We start from the raw sequence: 18,735 nt of genomic DNA on the forward strand, positions 1-18,735 counted from the left end.
AATACTTTTAGAATTCAGCTACCAGAAAGCTCAAAAAATTTATTCTGGAAAATGATTATTTTTTTAAGCTCTCAAGAGAAAACAAAAATAAATTCTATAACATTTTTATTCAATTACCACTACTCTATTTAACGTCATTATTTTTTCTGAGATACAGACCAAACCACAGTTTAATTTAAAACTATAATAATTTTTTACCTCTCTTTGTGAAAAAATTCTATGAAATAAGAATATTTACTGTAAAATTATGCTACTACAAAATAAAAGCCTGTTGTAAAATTGTCTTCATAGATTTAGTGTTGCTCTTATCAGGACAATGACAACAAAAAAATTCTCTCTCCCCTCAAACAAACAAAAAACTTTCATATTCTGCCTTTCCTAAAAATGCTTTAAAATTTAGCATGTCTCATATTACTTGCAGGAAAGTCACTGCTAGTCTATATAAACAGAACATTTCTTCCTAAGGGCCAGAAGAGGCAAACTGACATCTATAGTTGGAGATTCCAACATACGACTCTGGGTAATAAAACAAGTGGACAGAAAATCAGTAAAGACATAAATCACCTGAGCAACACCAATAGTTAATGTGACCTACTTGACATTTTTAGGAAACTAATTCCCAGAGAAAACAACTGTTTTCAAGTGCATATGAAATATTCACCAAGATAAGCCATATTCTGGACCACAAATAAAAATCATAAAAAGTCTGCTCATAGATCATAAAGGAAAGAGTACTGAAGAGATACCTGGGAGACCCTCTAACTGTTCAAAATTAATATAAGTTTCAAAGGAAATTTGAAACACTGTGAACTCAATGAAAATAAGAACTACATATTAAATTTAAGGGTGCAGCTAAAGGAATGCTTAAAAAAGGCATCTCTGTAACACCAAATGCTTGTTATAAAAGAAGAAAGGTCTAAAACTGCTAACCAAAGCTTCCACATTAAAAAACTAGCAAAAGAACAAAGTGGACATAAAAGTAAGAAACATGAAATAATATACATTAGAGCAAATGCCAATGGAAGAGAAAACAGAAAACAACACAGAAACATCTGTTAATGCAAAATCTGTTCTCAGGCTGGAAATGTCTCATGTAAACATTAGCAAAGCAGGCAAAAATGAAAAAGGGGAAATAGTAAGGAGCAGGAGAACTGAGTGAAAGTCCCATTTAACAGTGGTATACTGTACTCAGCTCACTTTATTCGTTCTGACCTTTGTTTTTTTCATTTGTAAATGGGGGTAAAAACAAATTTTTCACGGGGTAGTAAATAAAAGAGATTAAATGAGTCATAAAAATTATTTGGAAAAAAGAAAAATAATCTTTGTCCTGATTAGTAAGATTAACAGACTAATTGTTATCTAACACATAAATGCCACCTTAAGTTCAGCATGCCTTTAAGGACCATGAAGGTATGATATCAGAAGTAAAGCAAAATTCATAAATCACCATAAGAAATATTATTTTGGTGGCAATAATGGAACTCAAGTAGGGAAAAATCATTATATACTAATAGTAACTGGCTTATTGGTAAGTTTTTTCTTCAAGGAAAATGGTGACAAGGAAAAGTAAGTCAACCACATAAATAAGCAACTTTTCTTAAAACAAAGACAATCCATTGCAGAATATACCTTTTTGCAGACTTTTTCAAAGTTGATATCATCACCAAGAGCAGATTTAGTTACTATATCAGGTTTCAATTCCTGTAAAAAAAAAAAAAAAAGGAATTTTGATTATAAGTCTAATTTACTTTTTTTGGGTGAGGGCGGGAGGGAGAGAGAGAAGAGAAAGAATCTTAAACAGGCTCAATCCCACACCAGAGCTTGATGTAAGGCTGGATCTCATGACCTTGAGATCACGATCTGAGCTGAAATCAAGAGTAGGATGCTTAACTGACTGAGCCACCCAGGCTCCCCAGTTATGAGTCTAATTTTAAAGCATCACTCATTATTATGAGGTACATTTCTTTCCAAGTTTTGTTTTATTTAAGTAATCTGATATTAAATAAGTTCTTAATATTTAGAGGAGAATAACTCCTAACAGAGTATCATGCTATGAAAAACCACAGCAAAATGAATTTAAGAGCTAATGCTAATTACACTCATTTCATGGAAGCCAGATAATTCCACGTGCTATAAAATCTCCAGCTTAATAACAGTTCTTTAATTGAAATAAGATTGAAATAACTCAAAATATTAATTTCAGACTTCTAAAGTTCAAAGAAATTATTACCTATTTTAATGACATTTCAGGACAATAGCAATTACATCATTCTATAGAGAAGTGTAAAGATTATAGAGAAATACCTAATTTTAATGATTAAAAATCTAAGCTACAAAATACTTTTATGTTATACAAGGCATTAATCTAAATTTACTTTAGAAAATTAAAAATCAGAAAAGCAGAGAAAAAATAAAATTACTAGCAATATTTACATGGTTATAATTTTACTGTACACCTACGTTTTAAAGAGAATTAAGTTTGATATACATTTCATTAAGGAATGATGACTTTAGATCATACAAAAATGAAATTTCTTGTAGCAGTTATCAAGTTATTCTACTGTGCATGAAAAAATACAATGAACATTTTCGCAATTTTTTATAGTATTTGGAGGAAAGCTAAATAAAATCAGATAGTTTTAAAACAATATTGAGTGACAGTAAGAGAAGTGTGATATGGTAAAAACCATACAGGTATTATTCTATAAAATTATTTGAATTATATACATATTTTTCAGATTTACCTATTTATTTGAGAGAGAGAGAGAGAGAGAGAGATTGAGAGTCTGAAGCAGACTCCACACTGAGCACAGAGCTTAATGCAAGGCTTGATTTCAGGAGCCTGAGATAATGACCTGAGTCAAAACCAAGAGTCAGAGGCTTTAACCAACTATGCCACCCAGGTGCCCCTAAATTATATTTTAAACAAAAATAGGACTAGAGTGCCTGGGTGGTTCAATTTGTTTAGCCTCCAAGTCTTGACTTCAGCGCAGGCCATGATCTCAGGGTCATGAGACGGAGCCCTGCCTGGGACTCCATGCTTAGTGGGAAGTCTGCATCTTTCTCTCTCCCTTTCCCCACTGTACACTCTGTACACTCGCATGCTCTCTCTCTCAAATTAACCCATCAATCAATCTTTAAAAACAGACCATTGCATTTCGTAAACTAGTTTTATCATTTAATGACATGGCAAATGTCTAACCATTTTCTTTTCATTCTGTTACATCACTGCCCTTATTTGTTTGACCAAATTAATATACGGACATTAATATATTTTCTGATTTTTAAAATCTTTTTATAAATAAGAATGGAGCAATTACCTTTATACATATTGATTTGTGTAACTCCTGAAAAATTGCCACATACTCTGTAGTAAAGACCTATACCATACTTTTGGAAAAAGAGTAGAATGGGGGAAAAAAAAGAAACACTGATAATAATGGTCCAATGCCAAAAAGATCAGAAAGTGCAGTTCTTGAGAATACTCAATTTTATTTCATATATACACTAACACAACTGTAAAAAATGTGTATGTAAAACAAATCTATATAAAGAGCACAAAAATAATAGATTCTTTTAAGTGTGTGTGTGTGTGTGTGTGTATAATATGTCTTTAGAAACTGATGAACTAATTTGAAAGATGGCTTCCCTGTCAGTTTAAAGTCAGTAAAACTATTTATAGTTTAAAAAAATCCAAAATTTTTTGTTGGCTGGCTGTATCTTTTTCTACTCTGTAAGTAAAAAAATCAATCTCAAGAGAAAATCAGTTAAATGTTATTGTGTATGAACATAATACATGCAGAGGATAACGTTGCTTACATTTCAACTCATCCACATACTCCCTCGGGAAGAATAAATTCAACAAGGACTACATGAACCAAGCCTTCATCATTATTGGGAGACAGAGGATACAATAAATTTCAAAATATCTCCAAGTTGAAAAACTAATACCAATTCAACAGAGCACTCCCTGAATTGCAAGCTTGCACATACTGAAAGCTAGGGAATAGAAGATTAAGATGCTGGGAAAATAAAAAGGTGAGTGGAGTGAAGGACATATATAAGTCAAGACAAAAAGCATCATGAGAAAGCAGAAACTACCACAAAGAGTCAAAGTGGATTTAAGTCTGAGACTTGGTAATTCATAGCACTGAACATAGAGAAGGGCTTGAAAGCAAGTGGTTCTGAAAAAGCATGTGGTCTCAAGAAGTAGGCTCTGGGGAGAATCATAAATGGGGGTTGTGTCTCTCCTTTCATATATAATGATGAAGGTAAAGAAGAAAGAGAGAAATTAAGGGCCCTATGAAGATAAAAGAAAAGACATGTAAATCAATTCCTCCTTATCAACACCTGTTAAAAAAAAAATACCCTTTGCCAAACTTACATGAGGTGGACCCTGACTACCAAATGGTAAGTATTAAAAACAAACAAAAAACACCAAATGAATTCATATAAAAATTCAGGTAAAGGAAAACAGAAAATGTAAATAAAAATATTTTATCTGAGGGGTGCTTGGGTGAGTCAGTCCGTTGAGTATGATTTGATTTCAGCTTAGGTCATGATCCCAGAGTCATGAGACTAAGCCCTGGGTAGAACTCTATACTCAGGGGAGAGTGGGTGGGAGGGAGCAGAGGGAGAGGGAGAGAATCAGAAGTAGACTTTCTGCTGAGTGTGGGGCTCTACCCAAGGCTCAGTCTCATAAACCTGAGATTATGAAAATAAGGCTGTTATCAAAGACATCAAGAATAATATACAAAGCAAGTCTGGAGTAGCATTTTTAAGATAAATACAAGACAAGGATTTTATACCTAGTTAAGCCGTTCAACAATTATCAAGTCTATAGAGAGAAGTTTTCACCCCACAAAAATTCAGGGAATATTGGACACATGTGCCCCTTTGGGGCAATCTTCTGGAGGAGGAGCCTCAGGCAAAAAGAAGTAACTCAGGTAAAAGGACTGATGCTGATGATGAATACATATTTGCAGAGCTAGAATGAAAACGAATGTGGGGGCACTGGATAAAGAACTGAATGTAAACTTTAAATATTTTGACTAAGTAAAAAAAATGCAACTGAAAAAGTAGGGGAGAAAGGGAGAGAATAAAATATTTGACTATTGTTTATATAATAGACTGGAGCCAAAGGACAGCATTTAAAATGGACTGGAAAGTAAAATATTATATTAGATAATGGGAAAGTAAGGGCACAATTAAATATATAAACACAAAGATAATCAGGAAATAAAAATATCTTTCTAAATACAAAAAACTTCTTAAAAATTGCAAAAAAAAGGACATTTAGTAGAAAAACACAATAAATGCAACATAAAATACCCAATAATTAGAATGTAAAATAGTATGATGGAATTCAGAGCAAATATAAGGAATAGAATTTAATATGAATTAGTTTAATGTACCTACTAGAAGAAAAAGATGTCCAGAATGGATCAAAGAGCAAAATCTAAGTCTATGCTATATATATGGCACACAAAAAACACAGTGTTTCAAAAAGGCTAAAAATAAAGGACTTCACCAAGATATGAGGCAAAGAGGAACAATTAGAAGGGAGGAGTTGACATCATGCATCAGAGGAATAATTCAGGTAAAGAAAAGTGAAATGAGACATAGCAGGACTTGTAAGATACGGAAAAATAAAAACGTTCTACTAACAGAAGACTTTCATACAACATTCAAGAAAGCTCAAAATAGAGGAAAAAACATTAGAAAGTCTTAACATAATTAATAGGGTATATCTGTCTTATGGATTTATTTTGAACATTATATTCTAATACAAATTATTCTAAATAAAATGACTAGCTTGATAAGAACAATTAGTTTTCTTTTTATACAGAATTACTTTCAAAGCCTTTTTTCAGATAAAAATATTCTAAGTTTTAGAAAGGTTTTTCTCTATTTTAAAATGAATATACCCATCTCAAATATGCAACAATTTCAAAAGTAGAACAAAATGCATTATTTCATATGGTAATTTGCAAATTTTATACACATACATTATGGACATGGGAAAAATACCTAGATACATTTCAGTTTAGGAAACAAAATTTTTTAACATTTTAAAATCCAATAAATACGAGAAAACACATAAGTAACCAAAACAAAAAAAACAAAAAGAACAAAAAAACATAAACACCCACAAGTAGCAAAAACACAAAGCTGTTCTCAACTAGAAAACCATCAAGGATAAATAGGAAAATAAAGATACCAAGGTTACATTAAAGGTGAGAAATACAGAATACATTTGGTATACCAAATATGGAATACCACAATACCAAACAACTTTTAAAATGAGTGCAAGAGAGACTCATACTAAATTAGACAAATCAAACTTGAGCAATTTTAGTCAACTGAAGAGAAATCCTATAAAGGATTTTCGTTAAAAAAAAGTTCAAATTTATCACCAATGCAAGGGAAATAAAAAAAATCAGTAATTTACTAACCAAATGCTAAGTAAGCTTCTGAAACTGGGCAGAAGTAGTTTCTTTTCCTTAGATTTCCTTACACTGAATTTTAGGATTTTATTCATTTGCAAGTTTATTCATCAGTGAGCAGGGCTCTGTGTTGACTTGTGTAAGACACCTTCTTTCATTCTTAGACATTCAGTCCAACTTGAATTTTCTAGCATTAGTATGATTTATTTCTTTAATCTTTCAAATGATTAAAATTATCCAATCCATCTCATAGATGAAATAAAGCATTTCATTCTTTACGATTTATGAAAGGAGGTAATCCATTAAAACATTAGAATTGTAAGAGACTTAAGCTATTATGTAATTCTGTACCAATGTAGGAAAGGGTTAACTCAGCAGGCCTAGGCTGCTCAAACTCTGCACATAATTGAAAAAGGTGTATTTTCAGGACTGGCCATTGGCCAGCTCCTGGAATAAGTTCTGAACCCTTTGAACATACGATACCAATTTGATGGGATGGTTTATGCTAACAATGTGACTTATGGTGGCTATGACTATACTCTAGGAGGCCTAAGTCAGAGTTGGTGATGAGGACAGTCATTCATGTAATTCATGTCTACGTGACTGGCTCCCAATAAAAACCCTGAGCACCAAGGCTCAAGTGAGCTTTCCTAGTTGGCAACACTCTGCAAGTGTTGTCACTCATCACTGCTGGGGGTATGTCCATATGACTATACTGGGAGAGGAAGCAAGATGCAAACTTATGCCTGGTGTCTTCTGGACTTTCCCCTCATTTGCCTTTTCCTTTTGCTGTCTTAAAAGATTTTTTTTTTTTTTTTTAAATATTGTGAATCCTTCCAGTGAATCAATGAGCCTAAGAGGAAGTCAGCCCAACAAAGTTAAAGAGATCCATTCAAGGTATTACAACAGGGCTGAGCTTGGAATCTCCACATTTTGCTTTTTGCCATATTCTGTTGTCAGTGGTAATAAATAAGAAATAGTTTTCATTCTTTTATCATACTCAACTAAAGTTGTTCAAATTTCCTACATTAAAAGTAGTTATCCAATAACAAGACTCATGAGAATATTCCAGTTCCCTTATTTCACATTATGCCAGATGCTTTGCTTATAATCAAAATAGCGAATTTAAATGGAATTAGTAATCCCAATTTTGGTTATTGGGCTACTTTCTTGTCCTACTTCTTTCTAGAGGGTTTTGAGATTTGTAACTTCTGACTCATAACTAGATAACCACTTTAGTGTTGTCTCTGATTCAGTGGGCAAAGTATGTTTGTAATCAAACTGTCCTATATCAGGCTGTGGGGAGGGAGATTGAGTCAACAGAAAAATCACTTAGAGGCAGTAACCATGCCAACATTTTTAATTCCAACAGGCTCCCACTAAGATTGGGCTTTTAACTTAATAAAATATAGAACCCATTTGTATTTTCCAAAATGTGATTAAAACTGGAGTATGTTTAGGTTATGAGGGCCTAATACTAGATACAAAGAAAGCATGGCAAGAGAAGTCTGAATTCTTAGAGTTTTTCTGGTATATTTGGAAAATAGGCAAGAAGAAATACATTCTCTAATATACAGAATCTGAAATAACTCATGAGAGAGCTACTGACATCCAAATCTTCATGCTTTTCTACAGATGGAAATCTCATTACAGGTACCCTTCGGTGACAACAAAAAACTTTGTTCCTAAATACTGTTCTACTGTTTCCTAAATACAGTTCTACCAGATGGAACTTCAATAAGCTATACTCTGTCATCATACTGCCAAGGGATTTTTTCCAAATAAAGTATCTCTGTCTTCCTCCTTCACCTATTCCTGTGTTCCCTATTGTAATTAATGGCATCTCCAGCCTCTGCTGCTGAGAGTCATCTGAGCTCAGAGTCATCTGACACTGCGGGCCTCTTCATCATGCTTCTGTTATGTTCCTATCCCCGTTTTACTCTACTATTCTAACTGTTGAATTTGGTTCCCTCCTTTGGACTACCATTATCTTACCATAGGTTCAGGATTCCATTATGGATTGTGTGGATTAAAACAACCTAACTAGTTTTCCTGACTCCAGGATCAGCAACTCCAAGGTCCACTGTGGCAATGTCCTGAATATAGAACAAAGTCAAAGATGTCTGATGTTCAAATCCTTTCACTACCTGTTCTCAATAGATCTTCCTGCTTTAGTATTACCATAGACTCCTTCCAGGAGTCTGATATGCAATCCAGTTTTATTCACATCTCCTAAATAAATTTCCTTTTTCTCTTACCTATTTTTGGTAAACTATTTTTTAAATTTTTATTTGTGGGATGCCAAATAATAATTGGTCACCTACCTTTTATATTTTTTTTGTCCCTAATGAAAACTATTGGTTTCTAAATACCACTGAAAAGCAGCAGGGCTTCTTATGGAAATGGTTGATTAGAAATCTGAAACAGGAAATCCATAATCCCTGAAACATTTTATTATGTCAGAAAAGGAGGAACTAATTGGATTCTCTCAAAAAGTCATAGAAGCCAGCTGAGATGGGATACTACTGGTTAAATTTGGGTGTTGAGAAGGACAATTACACCAATAAATCATAATTTATGATTTTAAGGCTCAGCTTCATGCTACAGAAAGCATTCCTTGAATTCTCAAAGCTGTACTAAGTGGTCCTCTTCTGAAAGGTCTATCAGTGTTTTATGCATTTTACTAATATTCTGTTCACATGTTCATTTCTTTATACACTTCTCAGGGGTAAACATCTTATTAATTTCTATATTTGTATAAAAGCAGCAGAGGCATTTGGCATATAAGTATAGACCTAATACATTTTTGTTGATTTGAAATGAAGAGCTCTGGTCATAAGAATAGCCCTGAGATGAGATTATAAAAGTGTGTGAAATTTTCTAGCAAATTACAGGATTAAGCAAAACCAAAGGAAATGTCTGTCTTTTGCTTTTTAAATTATACTTTTCTACATCTTATCAATACACTGCTGAACTATTTTGAAATTCAAATTCTTAAACCGGAAATGAAAAATAAACAACAAAGTCTGAAGCATTATCACTAGATGAAGGATTAAAAAAAAAAAAAAAAAAAGGAAACTAAAAAGATTCACTAACAACTATGATAAAGATTTATCCTTAATCCGATTAGAAAAATGTAAATGGTTCTTTGCTACATAACCTCTTCAAAAACCTATTTATAATAGATGTGCATATTAATATTTGAAACATGTTACTGAGAGCTTTCTATTGTGCAGAACACCAGGCACTGCACTGTGTAAAAAGACAACCAATTATGTGTGTGTATATATATATATATATATATATAAAATATATAAAATCTAAAATATGTGATCTATTTTAGATTTTATTCACTTATTTATGAGAGATACGGAGAGGAGGCAGAGACATGGCAGAGGGAGAAGCAGGCTCCCCACGGGGAGCCCAATGCAGGACTTGATCCTGGGACTCCAGGATCACACCCTGGGCTGAAGGCAGGTGCTCAAACTCTGAGCCACCTAGGCATCCCAAAAAATTATTGATAGTATATACATACCAATAATTATTTTAAATGTAAATAGCCTAAATGCTCCCATCAAAAGACAGGATAAATGAATGGATAAAAAAGTAAGACCTACCTATTAGCTGCCTAGGAGAGACTCATTTCAGACCTAAAGACACACAGATGGGAGTGGAAACGGATGGGAAAACATAATCCATGCAAACAGAAATGAAAAGCAAGCTGGGGTAGCAAAACTTAGATAAAACAGGCTTTAAAGCAAAGACTGGTGGCTTTAGGGTCTTCTACATATAGTATCATGGCAACAACAATGACAGTTTTACTTATTCCTTTTCAGTTTCGATGCCTTTCTCTCTCTCTCTCTCTTTTTTTTTTTTTTTGGCCTCTCATGATTATATGGAGTTCCAGTGCTATGTTGAATAAAAGTGCTGAGAGTGGGTATCCTTGTCTTTTTCCTAATCTTAGAGGAAAAGGTTTCAAATTTTCACCACTGAGTGTGATGTTAGTTGTGGATTTGTCACATATGGCTTTTATTATGTTGAGGTACATTTCCTCTTTACCCACCTGAGTTTTTATGGTAAGTGGATACTGAATTTTGTCAAATGCTTTTTGTGCATGTCTTGAGATGATCATAAGATTTTTATTCTTTATTTATGTAGTATATCATGTTGAATGATTTACAGATATTGAACCATCCTTTCATCCCCTGAATAAATCCCACATGACCATGATGTATAATCCTTTCACTGTACTATTGAATTCAGTTGCCTAATATTTTGAACTGAGGATTTCTTTCATCAGGGATATTGGCCTATAAGTATGTTTTTTTAATAGTATCTTTGTTTCAGGTATCAGGGTAATGCTGGTCTTGCAGAATGATTTTGGAAGAGTTCCTTTCTCTTCAATTTCTTAGAATAGTTTGAGGAACATAGGAATGAACTCTTCTCTAAATGTTTAGAACTCACCTGTGAAGCCATCTGGACTTTCGTTTGTTGGAAGTTTTGATTACTAATTCAATTCCATTCCTCGCAATTGGTCTATTCAGATATTCTATTTCTTCCTGGTTCAGTCTTAGAAGATTTTATGTTTCTAGGAACTTACTCATCTCCTACAGGTTGTCCAACTTGTTGGCATAGAATTATTTGAAATAGTCTTATGATCTTTTGTATTTTAAACTTCTCTTTCATTTTTGATCTATTAACTTGGGTGCTGTCCTTTTCTTTGATGAGTCTTGCTAATGATTTCTCCATTTTATTTATCTTTTGAAAGAACCACCTTTCAGTTTCATTAATCTTTTCTACTGTGTTCTTTTTTCCAAGTCTCTATTTTGTTTATTTCCACTCTGATCCTTATTATTTCCTTCCTTCTACTAACTCTATCTAGACTTTGTTTCTTCTTAGTACTTTAGGTGTAAAGTTACCATTTTTGAGATTTTCCTTGTTTCTTGAGGTAGGACTGTCCTATCAGCTTCCCTCTTAAAACTGCTTTCCTGGCATCCTATGGATTTTGGAACATTGTGTTTCCATTTTCATTTGTTTGAATGAAATGAATTGATTTCTTGGTTGACCCAGTGATTGTTTAGCAGCATGTTATCTATTTTCCATATATTTGTGTTTTTCTCTAGTTTTCTTCATGTACTTATTTGTAGTTTTATATCACTGTAGTTCAAAGAGATGCTTGATATGATTTCATTCTCTTGAATTAATTGGGACTTGTTTTGTGGCCTAACATACAATCTGTCCTGGAGCATGTTCTATGCGCACTTAAGAAGAATGTGAACTCTGCCGTTTTGGATGGAATGTTCTGATTTATCTATTAAGTCCATCTGCTCTAATGTGTCATTCTAGGCCAATGTTTCCCTAATAATTTTCTGTCTGGATTATCTATCCACTGATGTAAGTGAGGTATTAAAGTCCCCTACTAGTATCACATTATCGTCAATTTTTCCCTTTTGTGTATTAATGTTTGATTTATATATTTAGGAGCTCCTATGTTGGGTGCATAAATATTTACAAGAGTTCTCTCTTCTTGTTGGGTTGAACCCTTTATCGGTATGTAATATCCTTTTTTCTCTTCTTATAGTTGTTGTTTTAAAGTCTGAAATAAATACTGCTAATGAATGAAGTCAGTAAAATTGCAGGATACAAGACCAATATAGGCATACCTTGGAGATATTGTGGGTTTGGTTCCAGACTATTGAAATAAAACGAGTATCACAATAAAGTGAGTCAAATAAGTGGTTTAGTTTTTCAGAGCATATAAAAGTTATGTTTATACAATACTGTGATTAAGTATGCAACAGGATCACGTCTAAAAAACAATGTGTAGAGCTTAATTTAGAAAAATTGCTAAAAAATGCTAATCATTATCTAAGCTTTTAGCAAGTTGCATTCACTGGAACACAGATCACAAATATAATAATGAAAAATTTGAAATATTATAAGAATTATCAACATGTGACATAGAGACATGTAATGAGAAATTGCTATTGGAAAATGCTGCCAATAGATTTGCTCAACACAAGTTTACTATAAAACTTCAATTTGTAAAAAAAAAAAAAAAATGCAGAACTGTGAAATGCAATAAAAAGAAGAACAATAAAACAAGGTATGCCTATATAAAAAATCTGTTGCCTTTCTACACACTAATAATGAACCATAAGGAAGAAAAAGAAAACCATCCCATTCACAATTGCACCAAAAAGAATAAAATACCTAAGAATGAATTTAACCATGGAAGTGAATAACCTTCTCCGAAAACTAGGACACTGATGAAGAAAATGGAAGATGGCACAAATAAAAAGGAAGTTGTACCATGCTCATGGATTGGAAGAATTAATACTGTTAAAATGTCTATACTACCCAAAGTAATCCAAGATTCAATGTAATCCTTATTCAAATACAGATAGCATATTTCACAGGACTAGAACAAATAATTCTAAGATTTGTATGGAACCACAAAAGACCCAAAGAGCCAAAGCAACCTTGACTCAAAACAAAAAGTAGGAGGTATCAGACTTCTAGATTTCAAACAATACTAAAAAGCTACAGTAATCAAAAATAGTATGGTTGTGGCACAAAAGTAGGTAAATCAAAGAACAGAGTTCAGAAATAAACCCATGCTTGTATGGTTAATTAACTTACAACAAAGGAGGAAAGAATGTACAGTGGGGAAGAGACAGCCTCTTCTATAAATGATGTTGGGACAACCGGGCAGCTACATGTAAAAGAATGAAAGTGGACCACTTCCTTACATCATAAGCAAAACAAAACGAAAACTCAAAATGCATTCATGCCCTAAATGGAAGACCTGAAACCCTAAGATGCTTAGAATAAAACATGTGGGCAGTATACACATACATACACATACACAATATTATTCAGCCATAAAAAAGAATGAGATATTGCCATTTGCAACAACACAGAATCATCTATAGGGGATTATGCTAAGTGAAAGAAGACACAGAGAAAAAGACAAATACCATATTACTTCACTTATATGTGGACTCTAAAAAACCAAGTAAATGAACAAACGAAACTGAAACAGAATCATAAATACAGAGAATAAGCTGCTAGCTGCCAGAGGGAAGGAGGGTAGTGGAAGGACGGGTAAAACAGTTGAGGGACACTAAGAGGTATAAATTTCCAGTTATACAATAAAGTAGTCACAGGGACAAAAAAGTATAACATCGGAAATATAGCCAATGAACTTGTAAGAATTTTGTTAGGACAAGAGACGGTAACTAGATTTACCATGGTGATCATTTCATAATGTATACAAATGTTGAATCTCTCTGTTGTAAACCTGAAACTAAGATAATGTCATGTCAACTATACTTCAATTAAAAAAATAAAAGACAACCAAAAAGAGTATAATTTTTAAAATAATCTTCCTAGCAGCACAAAGGAAGATACAATGCAATGGACTGTTAAAAAGTCATCAGCTAAGTATTTATGGATACGAAGATAAAGTTAATAAGCAGGACCACTTCTGATTCATGCTGTAGTTCTCAATGGTGAGAACAACAAAAATGACTGTGGGACTTTTCTCCAATTGCACATACCTCCCATCCATTATGATTTACATCCCTAGGCATGAATCCTCATGCATTTCCCCCCTGCAACCCCCAACAAAACCACTATTTGAGAGGTTCATGAAGGCTATGACAATGATTCATTCTAGTTTTTTAAGAGTGTATATGAAGTGGTGGTGACTACTGCCTAATCAGAGCTAGAGAATCATAAAAACAAGAATGCCCAAAGTACATGTGGGAAATATGTTGCCTGTAGTATGCAGACAGAAATAAGGATGAAAGAGAAAGCTGATCAATAGGAGGCCAATTGACAAAAAAGCTTTTAATACCCATGAGGAATTAGACTGGGTGTGGGAAACAATAGGAAGCTAATTTAGGTTCTTGAGCAGGAGAGTGATAGAATAAAACAAAGTAGTTTTAGCACTAGGAAATTTTATTAGCGTCAGGTTTTTGCTGGCAGCCAGTTAAAGAATTACTAAATGTCTACAAATAGTACTGTCTCACTTCAGTTCCAAGTTGATTTTTATGTTTAAATTACATCTTCATATTCTAAAAACTGAATTGCATTCATCTTTCAACTACAAATTATTTTCATCAAAATATGAAAATAATTAATGACATGAAAATGATTATAATCTTAACTGGGCAAACACTGAAAACAACTTGTATAATTCAGTATTTCTAAGTAGCCTTTCATCTCATAGGGGATGTCAAATAATTTAGCCAAATGAAGCTCCAAAACCATTGTGTCATTATACAATCCTACCTCTCAGAGTAGAAATACCTTTTAGAAAATAAGACAAAATTGCTCGCTTAACCCAAGAGATTAAACTGGATTACTTTTTGTGACCAAAAAAATATCTACACTGTTCCTGTCACATAAAATTATTCACTTCTATCATGTACAAAGAGGGTAGGCAGATATAAGGTCCAGCATTACCTCAACCCGAAGATTCTGAGAGCTCTTTTGCATTCTAGTAAGTCAGCGGAGATAGATTTCCTCATTCTAGAGACTTTCTTCTAACAAAATAGCTGGCCTTGGGAGAAATGTTTACTGTATCTAAAGTGTACTCTAAATATTTGCTTAAAGGAACATATTGTGGCAAATTTATAAGAAGTGAAATACTTAGAACTACTTAAATTTTATGTCTTGTCAGGTAACATGTTAAGAACCAAGGTGACAGGTATAGAGGTATTACATTTATTACTCAGTACATTAATAAAAAGAGGACAAAATTACAGTTTGGTCTGAACATACTATATTTGCATTTTTATTCCCAAAATATCTCATCTACATATATTTGCTAGTTTTCTCTATCACAACCAGAAACAAAACCTCAAACTTAGTAGACAATTACCTAAGCCTACAGCACATTCCCCCATTTTCCCCATCATCACAGTCAGGAATTCATCAAATCAGGAATTCATCAAAAAGCCTTGGGAAGTGACTGAGCCAGTTTTTCTATAATTTCAGGATTATGACTAAGATATAAGGATGTGCTAAAAGGAATATAGGAATGTGCTGACAGTGGCCTTAAAAAAAAAAAAAAAACTAAGGGAAAAATCTTTCAAAGTCTCGAGGAAGTCAAACTATTTGTTATTACTTCCAAGTATTTTCTCTAGAAACAAGTTTCTATACTCTTTTTCAAGGGTGTATGATAATAAAATCCATGTTCATTTCTTAATAATATTCCCACGTGTTAACAGTTTTGTGTGTGTGTGTGTGTGTGTGTGTGTGTGTGTGTGTTAACAGTTTAAAAAGCCCAGATCAGGGATGCCTGGGTGGCTCAGTGGTTGTGTCTGCCTCTGGCTCAGGGCATGGTCCTGGAGTCCTGGGATCCAGTCTGACATCGGGCTCCCTTCAAGAAGCCTGCTTCTCCCTTTGTCTATGTCTCTGCCTCTCTCTCTCTCTCCATGTCTCTCATGAATAAATAAAATCTTAAAAAAAAAAGCCCATATTAATTAATATTAGAATCATGTTACATTCAAATGTGCTTAAAATAGAATACTAAACTTGGCAAGAAACAAAAATTTTTTGAAACCTCATCATTGCTACTAATTCATGGTCTCAAAGGAATTATTTTGATATTTAGTTTCCAGATAATATTTCTAAGTGTTAAAATCACACAAAATCTTCTATAGATAAGGCACTCTTTGTCTTTTAGAAAGGCCCAACAATTCTAATTATAACAAATTAAAAACAGATTCTATTTTTTCCCTCAGAAGCACTGACGATATACTATTTCATCATTATTTTCACTTTTCTATTAATAGTAACCATTAAAATAATTCAAAAGTACATTTCTTTATAATATCTTGTTATTCTTGATAAAATTATACACTTAATACTTAAAGGGGTTAAGGTTAGTAAAGTGTTAAGAATATTACCACTGATTCAGACAGATTTGGACTGAATTCTGAAGCGTGTTTGACTTTAAGCAAAGCAATTATCCCTTAAACCCCCAGTTTACACGTCAGGAAAACGGAGCTAAAGAGGAACCTTGGAGAGCTCCTATGCAGATCAGAACTAATATGCGTAGGCTGTAGCAAAGCGCCTGGTACAGAAGAGGCACTCAACAACCACTAAAATTATTATTCCATTTATGAGCAGCAGTATTCTTATATCTGAAGCTGAACTTCCTCATGCTAGAAATAATATGTAAGTCTGGGATGTGAAGTTGTTGCACTGTATTCCACTATCTAACTTAAATTCAACTAAAGAACATCAAGGAAATGGTCAATTTGGTAAATAAGTAACATTGATATTTTTTATTAAATTGGTCACCCTTCCCAGGAAACCCTCCTTCATTACTGGTTAAAAGCAATCTCTTGCTCTCTTCAAATTTTCAAAGCACCTATCCTCACTTAGGTGGTTTTTAAAACTGTGTATACCAGCTTCTTTCTCTCATAGTGTCAGATTTTTGCAGAGCAGGAACAATGGATTACATGGCATATGACCTTCTGTAGACAGGTTTCATAAACGTGCATGAAGAAATTAAGTCAGTAAATGCTTTCTATCTAGTTATCTTGCCTCCAATCTCTTTTCCCTCTATAGCAATCTTCCATGGTCCTTCAGATTTATCTTTCCAGAAAACAAATATGATTACTCAAAAACCTTTGTCCATCCACATTTCCTAAAAGGCTTTAAACTGTAATTTCATCTACCATTTTACTGTTTGTGATTCCATTCATACCATATTCTATCCAGGACATTACTTCACTGAGGAAATACTTGCTGAAACTGATTTTGCCAATTAGTGGACTAGCACTGGGTAATATCCTATTCTCTAAAAAGGTGACATATAAAGAAATAATAATGGTTCAGTGTTCTAAATACTATCAAAGAAAAAGAGAACTGAGCACTTCTTCCCAATCACACCATGTACTTTCAGACCTGTATACTTTGTTCTTGGTGCACTCTTTTTACTGAGACTGCCTTTTCCAAAGTATATCATATCTACTTTTAGAGCTGCAACTCAGTATTCCCCATTCATTAAGTCTTCCCTAAGTCCTATAAGTAAATTAACTGATCCCCTTCTGGATTTTTATTGCTCTGTAGTCATAATACTGGTATAGTACATATCCTTAACAGACTCTCATGCTTGTTGCTTGATTCCCATAGAACAATATGTTCCTTGACAGGAGAAATCTATTCATCTGTATACACAGTAGCAGGTCCTAAATTAAAATATATCTATTTTTAATATACTGAATCTTAACAGAATTTGGTAATATTTGTCATAAAATATTAATTCTTTTAGTAATTGAAACACTAATACGAGTTATTCCAACATACTGTAAAGAACAGAAAGCATACAGTTTCCATTACAATAGCAATCTAACAATGAGGGATATGTGTTCAAGTGAATGAGTGTAATGTTTGAATTAATTTGTCTTCATTTAACCAAAATTCAGGTGACATCCAGTTAAAAAAGAAAATCCTATTTTGCAAGACCAGTTATTTTCTGTTGTTTTTGCTGCTTTTTCCTAGGGCCCGTTCTCTCCCCCTGTGGATTTCTGACAAAGTATGTCGTAATATTTGCCTCTTTTCTCAAACACCACATTATTTCGCACAGGAATTATGATAGTGGTATTGGTTGTCCAAATTTTTAAAATTAGCAGTTGAAAAGGGCTTTGGGTACTTTCACAGTTAGTTGGAATGTTCTGCAAAGGTTGTAAGTTCAAATTTCCAGAATTACAAGACTTAAAAAATTAAATAAAAGCAATACAAAAGGAAATAAGAAATATTTTTTAAAAGGCCATGTGATACTCCTTTTTTACTTCTATCCTTCAATCCTGTGGACATACTCACTTGTCTTTGAACTAGGCTGATCTTAAATGAAGCAATTCCAAAGTCAGTTTTTTATTTTAAAATTAGGTGTGTGTAATGACTCAGTAAATGCTAATCACTTTTTCATCACTTTTGCCAACAAGGACCTCTAACCTATCTTTTGTTTTTATATAGAAACAAGCAGGTTCAAGGCGAAGATGGGTACCACTTTTATCTGCTACAAATCTCTTACTTGAAAAATAAAAATATTTTAAGGCCATCAGAGACTTGATAAAATATCTTCTTATCAACACAGCTCAATAATGAAACACTGTTAAGGGTTTCAGGAATAGGACTTATTCAGAATGCTGTCTTAAAGCCGCAGAAACCACATGCCAGGAAGCAAACTGAAATTCCAATGTGCTGATCTGTTTCTAAATGCTGTTTCATGGGTGTGAGGAGAGCAGTATATACTGATCTTTTAAAA

At 33.4% G+C, this 18,735-nt stretch overlaps 1 protein-coding gene across 1 annotated transcript in view; it reads right to left on the reverse strand.

Moving 5' to 3' along the window:
* SRFBP1 (serum response factor binding protein 1) overlaps positions 1–18,735 on the reverse strand; it is a 60,771-nt gene that overhangs the window by 19,852 nt on the left and 22,184 nt on the right. The window contains exon 4 of the mRNA XM_041763689.1: positions 1,630–1,701. Coding sequence (XP_041619623.1) covers positions 1,630–1,701 — 72 coding nt within the window. The remainder of the gene's footprint in view (positions 1–1,629; positions 1,702–18,735) is intronic.

Source organism: Vulpes lagopus, chromosome 7 (genome assembly GCF_018345385.1).
Source record: "Vulpes lagopus strain Blue_001 chromosome 7, ASM1834538v1, whole genome shotgun sequence".
NCBI classification, from domain to species: Eukaryota; Metazoa; Chordata; class Mammalia; order Carnivora; family Canidae; genus Vulpes; species Vulpes lagopus.